General features: G+C 44.5%; 1 protein-coding gene across 8 annotated transcripts in view; it reads right to left on the bottom strand.

Annotated features, from left to right (window-relative positions):
* Window positions 1-16,964, bottom strand: part of dmxl2 (Dmx-like 2) — a 35,051-nt gene that overhangs the window by 7,763 nt on the left and 10,324 nt on the right. For 3 of the 8 annotated variants that reach the window (XM_034572820.1, XM_034572855.1, XM_034572836.1), the window contains exons 11-42: window positions 16,613-16,884; window positions 15,633-15,902; window positions 15,288-15,517; window positions 14,928-15,133; window positions 14,719-14,840; window positions 14,329-14,418; window positions 14,116-14,224; window positions 13,889-14,008; window positions 13,486-13,713; window positions 13,077-13,363; window positions 12,365-12,537; window positions 11,622-12,273; window positions 11,069-11,398; window positions 10,865-10,984; window positions 10,391-10,526; window positions 9,072-9,182; window positions 8,785-8,954; window positions 8,298-8,395; window positions 8,039-8,204; window positions 7,278-7,542; window positions 6,923-7,119; window positions 6,360-6,779; window positions 6,018-6,200; window positions 5,627-5,923; window positions 5,333-5,524; window positions 5,140-5,216; window positions 4,683-4,813; window positions 3,909-4,154; window positions 3,402-3,587; window positions 890-1,080; window positions 621-754; window positions 434-519 (exon numbers count right to left, since the gene is read on the bottom strand). In XM_034572820.1, coding sequence (XP_034428711.1) covers window positions 434-519; window positions 621-754; window positions 890-1,080; window positions 3,402-3,587; window positions 3,909-4,154; window positions 4,683-4,813; window positions 5,140-5,216; window positions 5,333-5,524; window positions 5,627-5,923; window positions 6,018-6,200; window positions 6,360-6,779; window positions 6,923-7,119; window positions 7,278-7,542; window positions 8,039-8,204; window positions 8,298-8,395; window positions 8,785-8,954; window positions 9,072-9,182; window positions 10,391-10,526; window positions 10,865-10,984; window positions 11,069-11,398; window positions 11,622-12,273; window positions 12,365-12,537; window positions 13,077-13,363; window positions 13,486-13,713; window positions 13,889-14,008; window positions 14,116-14,224; window positions 14,329-14,418; window positions 14,719-14,840; window positions 14,928-15,133; window positions 15,288-15,517; window positions 15,633-15,902; window positions 16,613-16,884 — 6,495 coding nt within the window. The remainder of the gene's footprint in view (window positions 1-433; window positions 520-620; window positions 755-889; window positions 1,081-3,401; window positions 3,588-3,908; window positions 4,155-4,682; window positions 4,814-5,139; window positions 5,217-5,332; window positions 5,525-5,626; window positions 5,924-6,017; window positions 6,201-6,359; window positions 6,780-6,922; window positions 7,120-7,277; window positions 7,543-8,038; window positions 8,205-8,297; window positions 8,396-8,784; window positions 8,955-9,071; window positions 9,183-10,390; window positions 10,527-10,864; window positions 10,985-11,068; window positions 11,399-11,621; window positions 12,274-12,364; window positions 12,538-13,076; window positions 13,364-13,485; window positions 13,714-13,888; window positions 14,009-14,115; window positions 14,225-14,328; window positions 14,419-14,718; window positions 14,841-14,927; window positions 15,134-15,287; window positions 15,518-15,632; window positions 15,903-16,612; window positions 16,885-16,964) is intronic. The other 5 variants (XM_034572830.1, XM_034572881.1, XM_034572846.1 and 2 more) reach the window with 3 other exon arrangements.

Raw genomic sequence — 16,964 nt, 5'->3', positions numbered from 1 at the left:
AAAAAGATACAGATATATTGTCTGATATTTTTTTCTTAAAAATGACAATGATTCCTCAGATGCTGTTACGACAAAGAAATGTAACTGAGGCTTGATATTTTACAATTTCACCACAAACCTTAATATATATAACTATAAATAAAAAGAAAACAATAATATTACCCAATATATAGAACTTAAATCCAGAAAACTTACTAATTATTTAACATAAATGGAAACAAAGGATTATTTTTCCCACAATGGTTATTCTTTAAATAATGGTTGAAATGCCAATATGTCTGTCAATGGCTCATATTGGCAGATTTTTTAATAGCAAACCAATACATGGATCAGGCTCAATTGTTCTTATCCTCAAAATATACTACAAAGAATAAATACTATTTTCTATTGAATTCAAGGAGCTGCTTAGTGTCAACGCTGAGGTGAGTGGTACCTGTGAAGTCGAGGCCGGTGAGAGGGAGGAAGTTCTTGACATTGTGATGCGCCAGCTTCACCATGACCAGGCGGATCAGAGACCAGCTATGCACCGCACACAGACAGGCAGACAGAAATGCTAGTAAGTTAAACTCTGAAGCACAGGTTCCAAAGCTGGATATTCGTGAAAATAACAAAAGTTGTACCTGTAGGAGTTGGGGTCGGAGTGCTCCGTTATCTGTGTGTCAGAAAGGAAGGCGTCGTCATCGTCTTCGTCATCCTCTGCGCCGCTTTCATCTGAGTCGCACAGAGCGTTGCTGTCTGACAGCGGCAGGAAAGGCTGAGAGGGAGAAAATAATGATGGAGGAGAAAAATCTAATTAAAAAGGCAGGCAGAGTGAGAGAGAAAGCCTGAAGACCATGAACAGATAGCATCAGTCGATTCCTCATAGTGTAGGTTGCATTCAGTTCTTTACTTTGGCCACAAAGTAGTCCCACATGCTCAGCTCGGGGGGGATGAACTTCTCCCTGTAGGCGGGTCTCTCTATGGGCACAGGGGGTGGGTTGACCGGCGTCTCCTTTACGGGGCGACCAGGAACGAGCATCCTCATGTTGAACCTGCGCCTGTATCGGTCCGAGTCCTCTGCTTGGGGCTGAGGGAGAGCCGCTGGATGGAGGAGAAGAAGAATGAAGAGGAGCCCCTTTCAAACACAGTTAACTCTGATAAGGTCAGTTTGCAGCACACGAATGCTGAGGATGAACAGAGACTCTGCGTCACTTTAGGAAGGTCAAGAAACAGATCAGAAGGAAGTGAACTGCATCCACACCCAGAGCACAGTACACTGTAGATTAAGTGTAAATAAAAATATCTTCCCATCTAAAATGCGGTGACTGTCTGCAGTTTAACTTTGAGTTCTCTGACTTTGATTAGTCATAGCACATGAAAAGAAAATCAACACACTTGGAAAAAAGCAGATACGAATGTGCAAACACTTTGGATGGAGGCACAGGGCAAGACTCACTAGGCTGTGCACAAACCTGCACCATTATCCTGGGTGACTATCTCTGGCATCGCACCAGACAAAACAAGACACAAACCAGAGTGGGCAGTGCAGTTAGACACACACATACAACACAGACCATTACATTATTGAATCAGTAACTATTTGATGTAGTGCGTTGCACAAAATACAAACAGAGAACACATCAGACAATGGTGAATTTGTTGAGCAGTTGGGTGCTAAGCATTTTTTTGGTATCCACAGCCCTTGAAGGAGGCAAACATGATGAGACTGGTGAATGTAACACGTTTATTGTGTTTAAAAATGGTTGTTTCAATTCGAACATGACAGGGAGGCAGTGTGTTATCATTTGTGTATGGCTTTCTTTTTTGTTGCATGCATGTACGTTTTCAGCAGCGCTCAAAAGGGCAGAGTCTTAACATCTGGCAAAGGGACTCCTATCAACAGGCTGGCATTTAAGACCTCAACCCTCCTCCTCTCATCCGGTTCTTCAAAAGGCTCTTGGCTTGGCTGAGAACTATCTCTGTCTCTACAGTGATATAGAGCCTAAATGCCAGCTCATATCTCCCTCCCACACAAGATACAATATGAGCACAGATAGCTTTGGCCTAATGAATATGGATGAACAGTGTCAAGTTCAATAAACAGCAGAACTACTCAGGAAACCTTCTTCAAATCTACAAATCTGACAAACAGCAGAACCAAGAGACACACAAGCTACTATCAGTCTATAATATAGTTACTACTAGAGATGTCCCGATACCATTTTCCCTACTAGACTCAGTCCAATACCTGGATTTAATGTATCTGCTGATACCAAATACTGATCTGATATGAGTGCATTTGGAAAAATAACAACTTATATAACGCATTTTAACAGCTGCACGCTACTATCCCTGTATAAAGTGACGATTGCTCATCGTTGTATGGCCTGGCTTAGGTTAAAACCTTTGAAAAACAAATGCATATATTAAAACATAGACATAGAACTTCTTCAACTATTAATATCATTGTATCCTGTATAATGACAATAAAGCTTTCTATATTCTATCTTTTATTATCTAGTTTGACAGTCGTAACTGAAAAATAACCTAAATATGCACATCGCCGGTTTGCATGTTAAACTTTGCAGCGTGAAATATTTCCAAATTGCTAACATTTTCACTCGCTCTGGTTAATGCTGCACTGCCGGAAATCACTTCTTCATTGCTGCTCTAAAAAACAATACTTTACAGTGACGGTAACAGCGAAACTGCTGTTTTGGAGCAGCGAAGAAAATATGATTCCTGCCAAAAGGAAATTGCAGTTTTATCTGGGTGCAACTCATAAACTTTAAAGGATTGATATCGGCAAATAGATTCGCTGATGTCCAACCCCCAAAGTATCAGCTGGTATCAGTATCAGAACATCTCTAGTTATCACCTCTACTGCAAACTACTGATTTGCAGTAACTCATGTCCATTCACATCCTATATATATATATTGAATGGAACCTACAACCTGGACAAAACAGAACTAGTTACGCAGTTCCAGCTCTACGGTGGTAGATCATTAGTGTAACAACTTCTCAAGGTGTACCTGCTTTAGTCTCAGATTCACACTTAGTCTGAGATGGTTGCTCAGCCTTCGCCTCTGAACAATCCTGGCTAGGCCCAGCAGTTGCTTCAGTGGTACAGCAGAAATGACAATGAGATGCGCAAAAGGGGACATTACAACATATACATGCAATGCAGTACACGCACACAAACGCACGCGCGCACACACACAGCTGTTGCCTTATAACACTGAACACAGATGACTGTCTTCATAGCACTAGTGGGCTTTGTTGTTTGTAATGGGCATTCAGTAGCAGCTGCACAAAGGAGAGAGGGCTAAGTCAAGCATTTGCAACAATGCAAACCTGTACAATTACCATGCACGGCAATCCTGCAAACCAGCACTGCAATCCACCAGCCCAGTTACTCACAGCTGGCCTTAGTTGCTGGTGCCACAGTGCCCAACCCCTCCACCCTCGAAAGGGCAGGAGGGGGTCGTTTGGGGCGCTGGGTTTCTGTGGGGATGGGAGTGGGGTTTGGGGTGAGGCTGCTCTGCTCAGGTCTTCCTGTCTCGTCTTGAGACTCCTCTGGCCTGGCTGCCTCAAAATCAGCTGGCACTGAGACATAGGGCAGAGGGCAAACTAACACAGGAAACTACACAGCAGCAGCATCTTAGGAGCATCAACAGGACAGGACTGGGTGGAAACTGGGTTAGTATGTAGAGAGACCCAGAGGGATGGAAGCATTGCCTCAGATGTGTGTGATCAGAGATAAGTCAGGCGGTAGAAAGCCAACAAATGGGGTAGAAGAAAACAACAGGGAGAGCAGAATAAAGGCATAAGGTACAGATAATATAGATCGTGGAGAAGACTAAAGACAATGACATGATGGTAAGAAAGGTATAAATAATTAAGAACAATATATAGTCATCGTTTTACCTGGTGGGGCCTCAGGCCTCTTTGGCTTAATAACGAGTTTGGCCCCTCCTCCAAAGACAGCGGCCCACATGCGGTTGTTGAGGGGATGTGCAGCCAGGCGGAAGAGTTCATTGCTGCTGTGAGTACCCAGGCCATGAATGAGCAGCGCGAGATAAACAGCCACGACTGCTTCACACAGCAGCACGTTGAGCCTTGGCTGGCCCTCCTCCCTGGCAGACGTCAACAGAGAAATCAGGGACGACACACCTGCAGAGAGAGGACACGCACACAGACACACAAAATGGAATTTGTACAAGAGGTTGATCAGTAATTTGCAGAATACAAGAAGCACAGAAAAACAAAAAAACACTATCTCTGCACAATACAAAATTCATTTATACAACATTTGCAGGATGGCGTGTTCAGTCTCTGCCTTTCCGTTTCCTTCCCAGAGGCCATGAAGCTCCTATTATAGAACACCATCTGCCTCTCTGTATAAACACAGACTGCCTGCTTTGCTCTACTCTTCCTCAGACTCTGCCTTTTATCCTCTCAATCACGTCTTTGATGCTCCCCCGTACATCTTTGCATCCTGTGAGGACTCTGGAATATGAACTTGTGTTGAACTTAGTTTCAACCTCTTTAAAACTATTTCTTGAGAGAATTGCACTGAAAACAAGCAGCACTTCAGAGCAGAGTTGTTTTTCATTTGTTCTATTTTCTGCCTTAACTGTAGAATCTAACTCAATTTGACAAGAAGAATTCCCGTGGTTGGTAAAGCAGAGGCCTTGTTACCTGGCCATTGTGCAGGAGCGGAGTTGGGAGTTACATGTTCCTCAATGCTTTCAGTGCGAAGTCTTTTCCTCTCACTGAGTAACAGGCCCTGGTAAACCATCCCTGTAAACTGGTTGGCCTCTGTCTGGGTGCTGCAAAGACAACAACAGACCTGTCAGCCAAGAGTCTCAAACACACAAAACAAATTCAACATTTTGGGAAATTTGATTAGTTAGATAGTTTTCTTTACTAGAATGAAATAAGAAGACAAATAACATTCTCTTTTCAGTCAGGGTGTGTTTTAGACAAGCTCAGCAAACAAATACTTTCATTAACAACAATGCCGTCTTGGAGAAAGAAACTGTACCTTGAGGCCTGAATAGTGAAACCAACACACACCAAAAAAGCATCTATAGTGCAGTAAAACATTTTAGTTTTAAGGTAGGTGAATCAAATCTTGCTGCTGAGACACAGTTACCTGTAGCTGTGGCTGTCGCACAATGCTTGATAGATGCAAGCAGACAGAGAAGCTGCTAGTGTGTGTAGAGCGCTGACCTGAGGGTGAGAAACGGACATTTCATTATTCAACATCTGAAGGAATGACTTCAGATGACTGCAGAAATCTTATGTACCTAAATATAAATGAGGCAGATTTAAATTAGAGTTCTGACCCGATCATCCATTATGTCAGGATGTGGCGGGCCCTCCAACAGGCTGACGGTGTGGAGAATGTCGTGAATGTGGTTGCTGAGGTGGAGAACGGGATTCGCTATGACCGTCTTGGTGGGGGCGATGCAAGCTGATAGCAGAGGCAGTGTAGTCGGCAGCGGCAGAGGAGACTGCAGCTGTTTCACTGTGGTCTCCTACAGAGTGAGACAGGGGAGGGTAGATTTGATTTTGCAGACTAGAAATAGTTTTGCATGAACGTGATGTGTGTGTGTGTACATATCAGAGTACATGTGTACCTGCTGGCTCTCCTGCAGAAGGAACAGAAGCTCCATGCGAACAGAAGTGACTCCTCCTCCCTTGGCTCCATGGAGGCTGCAGTAGGACAGAAACACCCTCAGCAGGGCCTGGTTCTTCCTCAGCCACGCCTTTCGCCTCTCAGAGTGCTGCTGCTTGGCCTGAAGACGACGTCGCTCCATCTGGTGACGCTCGTAGGCCCCGGCCTCCGTCTGCTCCAGGGCCTCATCTGATATGTCCACTGATGCCGTGCGCTCTCCCCACCGCTCCACCTCTGCATCTTCCTCCTTTCCCTCCACCTTTGTGTTAAGGATATTTGTGGAAGATGGTCAACCAGGACGAGTTACACACTTTTAATAACTACAGATTACACGCAATATTCTCAAAGTGTACCTTGTAGTTGCAGATCATATGCATGCCTGCTATTTCCTTCTCCAGCCAATTGTAGAGTTGAAAGCGTAGCTTCCCTCCGTCCACCTCGAAACCTGTGGCCAGTGTACGCAGCTCTGTCATGAGGATTTTCAGACAGGCACGGAACTTCAGCTGCTCTGCAATGACATCCACCTCCGACTCACCCTGAAATATGAGAGAGGGAGTTACAGTTAAGCTTTTAAAGGGTTTTAACTCAAGTCAATAAGGGGTCTCAGGGACACGTACTTTGGGTAGAATGGACTTTGCAATAGATTCTTTAATTTCAGGGCAGATTTAAAATATAGATATTTTCAATGTTCCTACCTGTGAGTCTGCTCTCTGTAGTTTGGGCCTTCCACTCTCTGAGCCCCTGTCGGCTTTGGACTCAGACTCTGGTTTCTTCATTGTCAGACCGCCACCATCATCATCATCATCATCATCATCATCATCTTCATCTTCATCATCTCTCTTGTCATCTTCCCAGTCCAGCTTCAGCTCGTCGTCCTCCACCTTGACTACAGGCTGGCTCCAGTCTGACCCTCCCCCACTATCATTTCCTCCCCAGGCATGGGCAGGGAATCCTGGTGAGCTCCAGTCCGGACCGCCCTGGGTGCCATTTTCCAGGGGTTGGGTTGAGTTTACGTTGCCCTTGGATGAAGCTTTGCTGAGCGGCGAGGAGCCAGATCTCTTGGTAACTTTGGGAATCTTGGATAGCACTTCCAGAGCCAGAACTGGGCAGCCCACCTACAGAAGATTTAGATATGATTAAAGCCTCTCAACACTTGCTACTATCAGGCAGGAACAAGTGCAGAGAGGCAGATAAAATGGTCTCGACTTTATCAGAAGAATTGGATTGGAACAAGTGGTAATATTACTGATGAGCCCACCTTGAAGTGTGCATTGGCTGTAGTGAAGAACAGTTTGCGCTCTATAAGGTTGATCTCATCCGCGCTGCTCTTCTCAGTGGTGACGCCCGCAGTTGTCGCTGTGGCCTCGGCAAGGTGGCGACGGATGATCAGTGGGTGTGTCCTCAGGTAGTTATAGAAACTAAACACCACAGGGTTGCAAGATTTCACCGTCTCATCTAACACAGAAGTGAAGAAGAGGGAGACCAAGAAGGAAAAGTCTTTCAGAATTGCACAAAAATAATGAAATTAATGAGCACAGCAAACAGGTTTCAGTGGATCTGGTCCCAATCCTCTCATCATGTAATACCAACTCAAATGCCTACAAGCAACTGACCAGGATTCTCATCATCCTCTTTGGGGATTCGCTCCAGCAGTGTGTCCAGGGCTCGAGTGTAATCCTTCATAATCCAGTAGGCTATGCTGCGGAGGAATGGGTCCGGGTGCAGTCTGGAGCAGTGGTAACCACTTCCATCTTTGTTACAGCCCAGGACTTTCTCATACAGGAGGCCCTGGCAAGTGGGTGAGTTCTCAAAGTCGGCCTCGTACAACCTGGCTACTATCATGGCTAACTGGAGATCGTCCATCTTCTCCATCAGCACCTACACAACAGAAGAGACGTGAGACTGGATTAAAACTGCAGATTGTAAAAGAAATGTAATTAGGGTTCATGTTTAAGTATCTAACATTTTTTAACATAGTAATTTTTACTTCTACAAACACAATACATGGAATTGAAGCAAACAAGATTCATACTTCTATTTTTTATGGTTATCTACATATTTTGACTGTGTGGTATAAAAACCATAGGCCAAGGAAAACTGTGCAGGCTTTTCATACATCTTATCAGTGTGATTCAGACTTCTCTCATGTGATGTAAAGGCTGCAGAATATACAGCTCCCTAAACAACAGATATCTGCACTGTTATTGGTGTAGTCATCTCACTCTCATTCAGACGAACCTGTCCACCCATCTATATTCTATTTCATGTTGTTTACGCTCTAAGTGAAATGAAAATGGAGTGTCGGAGCACAGAGTAATCATTTATGTTTGTGTGTTATTAAATGTACAAGTGTGTGAGTGTTTGTTGTTCCCACCTCTATGGCGTCTTTCAGTGATCCAGCCAGTAGAAAGAAAGCAGCAGCCTGTTCAAAGCGCTGCTTTCCCAGCAATGAGAAAGCATTTTTCAGGGCTGCCTTTCGCCAGCGATCTTCAGTGAAGTTGTTTTTGAAGAACTGAGTCATCTTCTCCTCATGCTGAGACCTGAGAGAAGAAAACCACACAGTTCAGAATCCCATCATTTTTCTGTTAGAGCCTTCATTGGGATTTAACGCTATAACTCATTCAAAGTCGTACCTGAAGAGCCCCCACAGGACAGCTTTCTTCTTCGTGGCCAAGTAGAACAGAGCAGCATCTAAAGGGTCATTGTGTCTCTGGAAGGCAGCTTTACCTAACTGATTACACACAAACAGCGTAACTGAATCAGTCATTTCCTTTATTGGATCAAATTAATTTAAGTGCACTTCAAAGACAACATAAGAATGAAGTAGAGATCTTCCGATATCAGCTTCTCAGCTGCTTCACACTAATTATAAATGATCACTTTCGGAAATGAAAATGAGGAACTTAGAAGAGAGAAGAGCAAATGTCTCCAGAAACAATAAATGTATCACTGACTTTGAATTTTGCAGACAGTGCAGGTTGAACAGCAAGAGAAGATCAAATGACAGGAACAACTGATCTGAATCCTCTGTTTTAATGTCTTTGTTTTGTAAAGACATGCTGCTTCAAATTTGGTGCGTGTTTTTGCATGAATAAGTGTGAATTTGTTTTTTTCTGATACCTTTTCCACCAGTTTCCGCAGGGTGTTGATGTTGCGTATCCACCAACCCACTCCCACAGCTCTGAGCTCAGACCACTGTGGGTCTCCTCTCTGCATCGCTGGGATCATGTTGAGCAGCTCCTCTTCCGCTTCGGAGTGGAAGGCCCATGCAAAGTGGCACGTTGATAGACCTGGCATGATGACAGACAGAGGTGAAGGAAAAAGGAGATATCTGAAGTTCAGAAATCTATATTTCATATTTTCCATTTATGTGTCACACCAGCAGTAAAATGAGCAGCGAGCTTTACCCTGGTGGAGCAGCTGCATGCGGTACAAAGGGGGCAGAGAGGTGAGCAGGCAAGTATGGAGACGCATGGCCAGCAGGTACCTCAGCCCACACTCGTCCAGAGCCTCACCACCTATACAAACACAAAACCAGGGGGAACTGTCAGCTTTGTCACTGTTATTCCACAGAGACCATAATTAAATGTCAGCCAGAAAGCACAGACCTGTACAACCCCAGTATCACTTGTGTTCATTGAATCCTGTGTCTCTTGTCCCTGAACCTTCTTACCCCCTCTGTGCTTACTTAGCCCTGGAACAACCTGCTAATGTCTTCCTCTCAAAAGACTAAATAAAATCAGATGGAAAATTGGAAGAAAAAAAAAGACAAGGATAATGGAAAACGTGCAGAGTCTTGTTTATATACAGTTAAAGAGGAACCGCCTAAGCACTGCTGTTTATGTTAATGAAGGTTTGATGGCTGGAGATGAACCATGTCCAGGAACACACAATCAAGAAAAATTATGCTGAGTTTTTCTTTTTGTCTATAACCTCTCGTCAACTTTAATACAATATTATCTCTAACAAAGGGAAACAGACTGGTAGACATTAGAGCACGTCAACACGCCCAATTACAGCCTATTCAGCAGGTATGGTTGCATCTTGTATCTTTCTGTACATACAAAACAAGGTGATACTTTATTCATCCACAAAAGTAAAAGACCTGGCAGATGAGAGACACAGGTCAGTGTTTCACTGGAGGACACTTCACTGAGGAGGATTCTCATACATGAAAGCCCCGACATATGTAACAGACCCTCCTCTCCCTCCTTCACCCTCCTTCACCCTCTTTCACCCACTCGCTCTCTCAGGTCAGACAATTTCAATGGATTACAAATCCCACGCACCCGTCTAAAGACTTGGTGACAGGGGCTGTTGAGACAATTGCACCAATGTTGTCGAATACCTTACCTATGCAAAAAAACTTAACTTACTGACTTACATGAAAAAACTTGAATAAATGAATGTCACAACAAAACGTACAAACTTAAATTGCCATGGATGACTGTCACGTTGATTGGAGCATAAAAATCAATACTTAAAAACTGGCAAAACAGCTAAAACTAAACTTTTTTTTTAAAAGAACACGCTGTGGGAATCAGGGAACAAGATCAGCTAACACCATACTTTGATGTATGATTCAGAGAGAACTGTAAAGAGGATCTAGCATCAGATAAAGAAAATGCTGATCGTTAAAACTTATTTCAATGCCTTGATACAATATAGGGAAGAGTGTATTCACTGTGGTTGGACCTGATTGTAACACGCAACCATATACACTGACCTGTGTACTGCTGATCAGTGGAGCTCGTGACCTCAGCACTGGTGGTTGCAACGGTGTCAGCCAAGGCCACCAAGAACATCTGCTCGAGTCTGGTCAGCCCCGGTAAGCTGGAGTGCATGAGGTGACTGGACAATACCTGGACACACAAAGGACAATTGTAAGTAAGGCTGAAAGTTACACAATGATAAGAGACTTATGGATTTTACAATGCGAGGCATTACATGTATTTCAATCACTACACTATCATTACTTTACTCTTTCCTCCCGATTATTGTCCTTTCAGAAATTACAAACTCAAGATTACCACAGCATTGTTAACAAGATGTTACATGGTTATAATCTGGTATAACACGATCATTATTCTCTTACTCCCATGCTATCTATTTATTTTTATATATTTATAAAACGAAAACAATGTATATTTTAGGGTTTTTATCAACGATAGGCCAGCAAAGTGAAACTGTAAAGTGATACCTGGGCGTGCTCTGGTCCGAAGTAAGTGGGTCCATATTGAGAGAGGTTGATAACTCGAGACTTCTTCTCTGGTTTGTCTGAGGCAAAGTTTACAAAGTCATCTGTGGTGACCGCTTGCACCTGTTAACACAAGAGAACAATTAGTTATAAGTAGCAGTGAACAAGACCATTGACAACAAAATCCAAGTTGGCTCAACTACCAACCTGGAAGAGGTCAGCATACTGGTCCTCTGTGGACTTCTGCACTCCATCGCCATCCCCCGCTTTGGCTCCCTTAGCAGCCTCTTCCGCTCCCTTATATGAGGTATCTAGATCAGCCAGCATGAGTGCATAAAGGGGCAGTGGAGGGATGGAGTTAATCTCTGTGTAGTCCCTGCCTCCGTCACGGCCTGCGACAATGGTGTCTTTCGCTGTGCTGCCAGTCACACTGATGGTTCGCGACAGATGTCTCCTGGCTCCGCCCTCACCGGCCTCCACATCCCTCACCACAGCAACTTCCCCGGCAATACACTTAACCAGGTGAGCAAGGATGGCCTATATATAGAGGAGCAATTGGTTATACAGTGTATACAACAATGTAGATTAGATGAGCTAGATCACTACATGTCCACGTCGTCTTTTGGGGTTATTCTACATCATTTTACTATCAATCAATATCTTACCAGCGATTTAATGATTTATTATTTCTAAATACACAAATGAGAGCTTCAAATAACCACTTGGCATATTACTGATTGGTAGACACAGGAAAACTCACCTTGGCACGGCGAACCTTGCCCAGGTCCATGAGTTCTAGCAGCTGTGTGGGATGGTACTGGGGTAGAGTTGGAGACAGGGAGTGGGCAGCCTCAAACAGTCCCCCTTCCTGAAGTCCAGCCGGCGCACGAAGGGCCTCGTCCACTGCAGTGTTTCCTTCAAACACACTCTTGGACCTGGCTCTCCCTTCAAAGGCTGAGGAGGAACCGGTGGTTTGACCTCCAGCAATGTCTGCGGATGAGAGGTTGCCCTCGTCTCCCTCACCAGGCTTCTTGTCCTGATGCCACTGGGCATACACATGCATCTCACAATCCATGCCCACAACTAGGATGCCGTCCCTTACCCATGACAGGGAGACTGGCAGAGATGGTGTGCCATCCACTGAGGACAGGAGGTCCACAGACCGAAGCAGGATCCAGCGTGAGCGGATCCCCTGTTTGATACTGCCCCCTAGAGGAAGGGTAATGACAGCCACTCCCTCTTTGCTGTAAGTCTGCTCGTTGACCATGCCAGAAATACGGCCATACATGAGAATGTTGGATCCAACCCCCACAGTGAGGATGTGAGATCCATCCTCCTTCGACAGCCAGTCCAGATGAACATAGTGCTTTATGTTGGGGGAGCTATGGTCTCTGCTCATGTAGAGGTCCGACCTGGTGTGGAAAATATCATTATTTCAAATATAAAATATTTATATATAATTATATATATATATAATATAAACACTAGTGCAGTCGTCCTGACCTGCTGTAGACAAACAGGTTGGAGTCCACACTGACTCTTGGATCCAGGGTTGACGTGGCCCTTGTGAACTCATCCAAGTGAAGAGTTTGCTCTAAAACCCACTCAGATCCACCGGTGGACTCACACTCATAAATCGAGACATGCATAGAGAAGTCTTTTGCAGAGCCCTGGAGCTGAGGACAAGAGGAGTGTTTACTTCACACATGTCATCTCTTAGAATAGGTCACAACCAGTAGTCAACCACGAAACATCAGCTCATAAAAATAAATCATCAGTGCCCTGTGGTAAACCCAGATGCAAGCCAAACTGCTCTGCATAAACCTCAACTCAGTTCACTCCTATCCAGCTCCATATGATTCAAATACGTAATGCAATGGAATGAGATGCTCAGATAGTCAGGTTTTATCACTTCTGTTTCACTTAAGTCCAATGACTGTTTACGCAGATTCTTAACAAGCTGCAATGTTTCATATGCATAATGCATATGTTTATGTAATCTAGTACTTCGCTCACCACTCTGCTTTACATAAATATGCATTTGTATGCTGATGTATGGAATTGTTATCCATTTGTGCAGGGTCAAGCCTATATAGCCAAATGGTATTAATTCACAGAATTTACATTTTCATTGCTATTTTACACCTCATGGTGATTGCCGGTTAAATACAATTCAAAGAAAACACCATTAAAGAACCAAACTCTAATTTCCTACCTGTCCTTGTCGTGGCTGTTTAAAGGCCACTGCCAGCCGGCCGATGTAGGAGCAGGACACAGCTACAGGCCGCCCCGACACACACACGGCACTGTTGTTATCATCCTCCTCATTCATCAGGGCCCAGGGCTCCCAGCGGTAAGCCCTGTTGTCGTGCTCATTCTCACTATACCCGTCATCGCCCTCCACAGCACAGTGCCAGAACCGCACGCGAGAATCAGAGCAGGTTGTAACAATCAGGTACGGAGCCAGACACACAGGGTAGATAGAGGAGGAGCTGAGGTGACCTGGCAGAAAGACGAGGCAGAACAAATACAGAAACATGTTTAAAATAAATGTAGAAAAATTTGGGACCATTTAGTTTAATTTGGCGATTTATGTATTGAATCGTATTTGTGCCTATCCCAACCTGCAGAGGGGGTGGCCCTGGTAACCTCCACGCCGTGGGGCAGGTCGAGTCGCTTGCTGTACACCAGCTTGGAGCTGAGGATGAGTTTGCTGGCTGACTGCAGGTTGGCTGTGGAGGATGACCGTGGCAGGGGTCTGATCGGAGAGGTCTCAGGAGACGAGTCGGCATTCGCGACTTGATTAGGAACCATTAGCTGACTCTGGGAGCTATAATCTGGGCTTGGTTCATCTGGACACAGGGAGACAGGATTATCATAGTGCATCTACACCCATTGGAAGCAGATAGATATACAGTAGATTTGAAAAAGATGGTTTCTCATATGAAATGAAGTTTTCACATTTAGCAGCATCCTGAACACTTAAGTGTGGCAATAACTGCTCAGCTATGTTTAACCTCCACTTACCCACACAGGCTTGCACAGATTTCAGGTGCAGGTGCCACATCTGCAGGACAGAGTTCCTGTTGAGATCCTTCTCTATCACCACCAGAAAGAACTTCTCAGAGAATGGGGCAGGTTGATAATCTGGATATAGTTAAATCACAATATTAGCTACTTAAAAGGACAATCAGGTTTGAAAACACATCACGAAACAAATGTACAAAGAGTTTGCATTTAATAGTGTCCTATACCGTCGCCAGATGGAAAGGCCGGTGCAAATGCTTCTGGCTCTTTCTGCGGCTTGTAACCTAGAATGAAGTCCTCTTGGAAGACATGCAGCAGCTGGGTGTTGGCGCCACACTGGATTCACATGGACATCAAACAGGTTACTATCTCAACTGATCAGAGGGTTTCAGGATTTCAAGATGAGTTTGGTGTAAAAAAAAAACAAAGCAGCTCCTTACCTGGTTTGTGATGACATCCAACTCTATGATACACCCAGGTCTGGCAGTGGACTGCTGGCTGACAATGTTGAACACTTCGCCCACCAGTTTCTAAATATGGGGATATGATATTGATAGCATAAATAAATAAAGGCAGCGTAAAAATGACATTAAAAGCTCATAGATGTTGAAAATCCAGCCTATCTCAACAACTTAATATCTGTGAATGATGCGGTTACATTAGAACTTTAAGGTTTCCATGAACCCAATTTGGACTCCATTCATGGTCGCCTGTGACATTTAATTTCAATGCTCAGAGTGTGAGACTTAAAGATCCAGGTGCAGTAAAATCACAGAACAGAGATTACCCCATCCAAATGAGCAAAACATGATTTTTGTGTGTGCACTCACAGACGTTTCAGGATCTGACAGCTCATCCAGTAATTTTCTGGCATCCACCACCGCTTGATAGAGACGTAGATTTTTGCCATCTGATGCCACGAAGCAGGCGCTGGCACTGTTACAGTAAGTTCCTGAGGGACACAACACAAAGTTTGTTGGAAAGTCCAGCAGTGCAAAAGAATGTATTAATTACAGTTTGGTATATTCAAAATATTTACCGAGCACAGAGCTGGGTACGAGTGTGGGTAGCCAAGCAACATTGCTGAAAGCGGAGGTGTGAAGGGAGTTGATTCGGGCCAGTTCGGAGACACCTCCAGTGCAGGACAGGGGTCCAATATGATCCACCCTCCACAGGATCAGCTCACTGTAGATGGCGTTAGGGTCATGGAAGGTCCTTGTAGCTGCATTACGAAGCTGCTTCCTACTAATGCACAAGTAAAACGATCAGAACTCATCTGTGGCATTTCAGGTATGTACTCATAACCCATTCTCTCCTTTTTTCTCTTTCTTATACTGTGTTAACACACACAGACACAAACTAGTAGTCTATCTGCCTTTTCTTTCTCTCTGTTCTTTACCTGGGAAGTCCCTTTGGTATGGGAAAGGTAGGAGGCTGCTCTCCCTCCAGGCTGCCAGGTGCTGAGGGAGGCGTGAGCAGGGCGTTATGATGAGAGGAGGTCAGCAGCAGTGGCAGCACTGTGTGGCAGGCTTGGTCGTTCAGATGAAAGCGGTGGCCACAGTACCGGCATTTATGAGATACAGTCAATACGTTTGAGAAGGCAGAGCGCTCGGCAAATGTCACTGCCCACTGCAGAGAAAAGGCACCAAGAACGTTACAGAAATAGTAACAAGTTTTTTTGAACACCTTGTTATAAAAACATTACATTACGAAATGTCAAATTGTGTTTCTAACAATCCTTTACCTGGTTGAGGGATCCATCAACATGCTTGGAGACCATCATGACAGCAGGGCTGATGCCAGGGCGAGGGTTGAGAGTGTTGGCCAGGGAGTGTGAACCCAGGCCGGCCGACACTGAAGCAGAGTGGGCGACACATTGAACCATTCTCCCCTGGTCCGCTGCCCCAGCACTGTCACCCTCGGTCAAAGTGCACGCGTACATCAGGATGTTTTTACTCAGCGAGTTGGCATCGCCTGTAGGAAATGCCACTGGAATACGGGAAGAGAAGGACACCTGGTGGGAGAGTTGGAGGAAATAAAAACCATAAGGAACAGACACATGTTCTCTGCAGTCTGTCAGACCTATAGAGACCTATAGAGACCTGTATAGACCTGTATAGACCTGTATAGACCTATAGAGTCCTTTTCAGAGCCAGGATCTACAGTGTGGAAAATGATTAGGACGCCCTAGTGAGCGACTCTTGAGTTCAGACTGAGGTTGGCAAAATAAAGGAAGTTGTTATCCTTCCTCCTGCTTTTTCATTAGTGAGGATCACAACATGTACAAAACATTGTAGTAGAAGCTAGATTTTGCATTTTTAGATGGTGCCAGTCGTCGCTTTCACCAGTCATAATGACTAATATCGACTGCGGTAGCTTGTCGTTAATTAATGGTAATTATGTGAGCAACTTTATTACAGGCTAAATTTAAAATGGTCTTTTGTCTCGTTGAAGTGAGCTCTGCAGCCATTGCCTGTCAGCCATAGGTCGGTTGGCTGTGAGTGAAGACGCTTAACTCTGTAACACAACTTACAACTGTAGGTGGAGTGACTGTGTCACAAGAGTCACATTCTGCCAGTTAAACATTTATCTATAAGTCTTACATATGGCTTGAGAAGTGCTGCGTCACCTTACATTTTGTTACACTACTGCCACTGTGTGTATGAGCGTAGAGAATGTCGTGAATAGGAAGGATGTGAAGAAGTTTTCAGATTTTTTGCTCACCTGAACCTGTCTGAAGATACCCTGGTTGAATTCGTCCAAGTACTTTACATGCCAAACCAGGAACGATCCATCTGTAGGGTGTATGGTGAACAGCATGTCTGGGCTCTTGTTCCACTCTGTGATCAGAGTCTCCATCTTCCTCTCTAGCAACATGGAGGGTAAAGGCATGCTGGAGCTGGATCCTGGGGAGGACGCCTTGGTGCTTCCCTGCTCCCCTGGCTCAACCTCTTCACCTTGTTCTGAGGACGCTTTATCGGATATGTCGTCTAGGTCTAGAATAACAAAAAATATTATTTTTGTATTTTTTTAAACAAATGTGTTTAATAAATGAGTGTCGGCCTGGTTGAGGGAC

The sequence above is a fragment of the Hippoglossus hippoglossus genome, chromosome 3, assembly GCF_009819705.1.
Source record: "Hippoglossus hippoglossus isolate fHipHip1 chromosome 3, fHipHip1.pri, whole genome shotgun sequence".
In the NCBI taxonomy this organism is placed as follows: domain Eukaryota; kingdom Metazoa; phylum Chordata; class Actinopteri; order Pleuronectiformes; family Pleuronectidae; genus Hippoglossus; species Hippoglossus hippoglossus.
Note: the sequence above shows the minus strand (reverse complement) of the source record. Positions and strands in the feature narration are given on the sequence as shown.